The sequence below is a fragment of the Ceratotherium simum genome, chromosome 24 (genome assembly GCF_057802395.1).
Source record: "Ceratotherium simum simum isolate JZ-2026a chromosome 24, ASM5780239v1, whole genome shotgun sequence".
Taxonomy (NCBI): Eukaryota; Metazoa; Chordata; class Mammalia; order Perissodactyla; family Rhinocerotidae; genus Ceratotherium; species Ceratotherium simum.
Genome location: NC_141923.1, coordinates 3520141 through 3524363, shown reverse-complemented (window position 1 = coordinate 3524363; position 4223 = coordinate 3520141). Strand labels below are relative to the sequence as shown.

At 52.3% G+C, this 4223-nt stretch overlaps 1 protein-coding gene across 1 annotated transcript; it reads left to right on the top strand.

Moving 5' to 3' along the window:
* Positions 1 to 206: 206 nt before the first annotated feature.
* On the top strand, positions 207 to 1881 carry LOC101395432 (ras-related protein Rap-2a-like). The gene has a single exon (XM_004434281.3). It carries the CDS (start codon positions 532 to 534, stop codon positions 1132 to 1134), a length of 603 nt encoding a protein of 200 aa, XP_004434338.1. The 5' UTR covers positions 207 to 531; the 3' UTR covers positions 1135 to 1881.
* The last annotated feature ends 2342 nt before the right edge of the window (positions 1882 to 4223 follow it).

Below are 4223 nucleotides of genomic sequence, written 5' to 3'. Positions count from 1 at the left end.
GAGGGCTCTTCTTGGAACGGGGGGCAGGGGGCAGGGACTGACGGAGGGGCCCCAACTGGTCGTCCAGTGGGTACGCGAGAAAGGCCGAGCAGGGCCTAGCAGCTCAGGGACGAGGTCTAGGGAGAGGGAAGGCCTGGGACCCGGAGCTGGTGGGCAAGGCCGGGGGCGGGGCAGACACTGGGGAAGAGCGCGGAGAGCGGCGAAGAGGCGCGCGGGGCCGAGTCCCGGGACCCCCATCCTAGCGGCCGGACGGGTGACCTCTGCGCCGCCGGGCGCAGATCCCGTCCGGCGGGAGCAGGTCTCGGCGCGAGCGAGGACGCCCACCCCTGCCCCGCGCCAGAGCCCGAGCGCCCGCCCTCCGGGGCCCCCTTCCTCCCCTCGGTCTCCTCCCCTCCTCTCTCCCGTCGCCCCTCCCCGCCCCGCTGCCCCCCGCCCCCGGCCCCCGGCCGGCCCTGGCCGCCCGGCCCCCGCCTCCGCGCGCCATTCCTCGCCGTCCTCCGGCCGCGCGTCCCCGCCAGCCGCGTCTCGGCCATGGCGGGCCTGGTGCCGCGACCCGCCAAGGGCTACCGGGTGGTGCTGCTCGGGAGCGTGGCTGTGGGCAAGACGGCGCTCGCCACGCAGTTCGCCTGCGGCAGCTTCCCCGAGCAGTGCGAGCCGTCGGTGGAGGAGCTCTTCAGCAAGGTGATCGAGGTGAACGCGGCGCCTGCCCTGCTGGAGATCGTGGACACGGTGGGCGCCGAGCACCTGGTCACCCTCAAGGACCTCTACATCAAGAACAGCGACGGCTTCGTGGTCCTCTACAGCGTGTGCAGCGAGGCCTCGTTCGAGGCGGTGCTGCCGCTGCGGGAGCGCATGGGCCGGCTGCGGGGCCCCAAGGCCGTGCCGCTGGTGCTGGTGGGCACCAAGGCCGACCTGGACGCCGAGCGCCAGGTGCTGACGGCGCGGGGCCGCGCGCTGGCCCGCGAGTGGCGGTGCCCGTTCCTGGAGGTGACGGCCAAGAGCAAACTGATGGTGGACCAGGTGTTCACGCAGGTAGTGCGCGAGATGGAGGCCCTGGCCCCGCCCGAGGAAGAGGTTCCGGCCATCCCCACAAATGCCCAGGAGACGTGGCCATCGGAAAGATTCATTGGCTAATATGCAACGGTTAATTTTTCATGTGTTCATCGCTTTTCATGATTTTCTGAAGCTCAGTATTCCTACTCTGCCTTTTTAAAGAAAGTTATCCAGCCATAAACAAGTGGTTTCTACTTCTATGTATTAACCCAAACCAGTGCTTCAAACTGTCTGCAGAGCTTCTTAAATATTTGGTGAAAACTTTGCAACTTGAACTCTGACCGTGCTATAAGAAGAAACTAAAAATCCAATTTCTTTTTCTGTATGGAGAGAATACTACCCTTTTCTTCAAGTGGAATTCATTACAGGATTTTTTTTTAACACCTTTGAATGTCATCCAACATTTGAAACTGAGTGAGGAACATGAACTAAAGCGTTTAAGCTTTTGATTCCATGAGGTTTTCATGTGTTTCCCTCTCACGTACAGCCTTGCATTGTAGTAGTAATATTTTCCTTTCCGTGTATTTCTAAATATAGTTATGACACACATAGCACTGGTTTGAAAGGGATATTGTATACCCTGGGATGGAGAGGAACAACTGTATCACACAAAGATAGCTCAGCTCTGCGTTTGTGTGGTTGACATCTCATTGATTTCTGCATCTGTAAATTGAGTGACAATAAAATGCCTTTTGAAGTAGATAGTTTTTAATATTTGTCTTTCGAATACTTAAAGCTAAAATCCCTAAAGTTTCCATACACAGTCTCTTTGCTTTTCAGTTATTTTCCAGGAAACAAGTTAGTAACCAGAGGGAAAATGGCACCGCATCTCTTTGAGTGTTTTTGCAAAAGTGCTTTCAGTATCCAGTGTGTTTTCTTGTTTGCTGAGTGGGATATTTTGTCCGAATACCTGTGTAGTTTAACAGTGACGTGGGTACTGAAATAGAAGCAGGCCATGTAAGGATCTTTTTGTGTAGTTTTCACAAAACGATACAAGAGACTTTTCTTGCTCTGGTTTAAAAATATTACTGTTTTGTAATTTTTAAAATTTGTCTTTGATAGGAGTTGCTTGGGCTTACTTGCAAGAGTTAACAGTTTTAGCTCACCCACTGCAACAAATTTTTCAAATTTAGGAACCTAATTTCACCATTTGAACGTCCTTCTAAAGGAAATAAACAAGAAAGCTCAAAACTATGCCTCTGATCTGAAATAGTTAATTTTGTTAAAAGAAAGTTGTCTATAAAATGATGGTTATACAGGGCTCTGGGAGTTTTATTTGTATTGTATGTGATGTTTGAATAGCAGGATAGATTTTATTTTAACATAAAAAATATATATATTTCAGAACCTAACAGTGCCTGACAGCCACGGGAGAGGGCTAGGCTGGGAAGTCTTGCTCTCTCCCCAGGACGTGGCGTGAGGTGGGGTTGGGGCACTTACTTTTGAAGCCCTGAAACCCAGCTAACTCACTCTCCTCCTCTGACCCTCTTTCTTCTGGGGTCACTCTGCCTGGCAGTGTCTCCTCACACTCCTTCTGGGATCGTCATTTCTCTAAGGGGACATTTCAAACATGGGGAGGCAGGGAGGGGGCTGTGGGTGGGAGGCAGGAAGCACCTTCCTGGCCTCAGCTGTCTTTGTCCAAAGGTGCCCCTTTCTCCGGCTGGAGCAGAGGCAAAAACCCAGGGCTGTTCCTGGACTGAGTGTTGGGCTGTGCAGAGAAAGCATGCCAGGGGTGAACAACGTCCCATTCGCAGCCATGAGAGCTGGGCCCCAAGACTGCAAGCTGGGTGACCGCCCTGGCCCCACTGGCCCCCCCTGCCTGCCTTTCTGACTTTCCACCTGCCTGTGCTGAGGCCTCTGGGGAGGTCTTGTGTCCCTGGGTCCCAGCCCCTCTGGGTATCAGGTTCAGTACAGGAAAAAATTCACAAGTAGCCATTTCTTCCTTTAGATTCCTAGGACCACCTTGGACACTCCCACTCAGATCCAATTTCAGCTTAGAGCTGGAGGTGTTCTCGGCTGACTAGTCAACATGATGAATGACCAGGTCCACGTGATCACCTCATGTGACCTCAGGAAGATCTATGAAGCAGCTTTCTGGGTGTGTAAACACACACACACAAATATTCATAAAATCAGAGACCTACACACTGGATTTTCTTTCTCCTCCCATATTTCTAATTTCTAACTTGTGTATGTTACACACACGTTGCTTGCAGTCCCTCAGGAGTCAAGTGAGGCCTAAATAACTAAACTGAATTTGCAAGCAGCAAAGATGACCTCATGTCAAGGGCTGAGGTTCCCGGAACCACTGTTCCCAGGAGAGGGGCCGGGGGAACGGTGGGTCTGACTTAGCCTGCAGGTGGAGTTAAAACTCAAGCCCTTAGCAGTTCGACACTGGGTTGTAGGCTGTGCGTGCTCAGCGTAAAGAGGGAATGTGAAACTGGTTTAACATACCCACAAGCAGGGTGAGTGCTTCTGAGGCTCCGAATGCTCTGCAACTCAAGGTAGGGGTGGATTTTTTGTGTGTGTGTGAGGAGATCAGCCCTGTGCTAACATCTGCCAGTCCTCCTCTCTTTTTTTTTTTTTTGCTGAGGAAAACTGGCCCTGGACTAACATCCGTGCCCATCTTCCTCTACTTTATATGGACGCCACCACAGCATGGCTTGACAAGCAGTGCGTCAGTGCGCACCCGGGATCCAAACCACCCAACCCCAGGTTGCCACAGCGGAGCGTGCGCACTCAACCGCTTGCACCACCGGGCCCGCCCCCGGGGTGGATTTTTTTTCTTGCCAATGTGTTGTTGCTTCAGTGTGTATTATTCAGATGGCTGTCGATGTTGAGAATTCTTTTGGAGGGTTTTAAATGACATTTGATTTCCTCTTCTGTGAAATGCCTGCTCTTTTTGTCAGCTTTTAAAATTGTGTTTTCTGTCCTTCTCTTGCCGGTTCTGGAGGTCTCACTATATGTCTATGGTGAGCAGCCTTTGAGGTACCCCCGACGATCTCCACCTCCTGGTACTCGTGCCCTTCTGTGCTTCTCTCCCCTCGAGTATGGGCAGGACCTAGTGTCTCTCTTCTAAGGAACATAACATAACAAAAGTGATGGCATGTCACTTCCAAGACTGTTACAAAAACACTGATTTCTGTCTTGCTCACCCCTTCTCAGTTGCT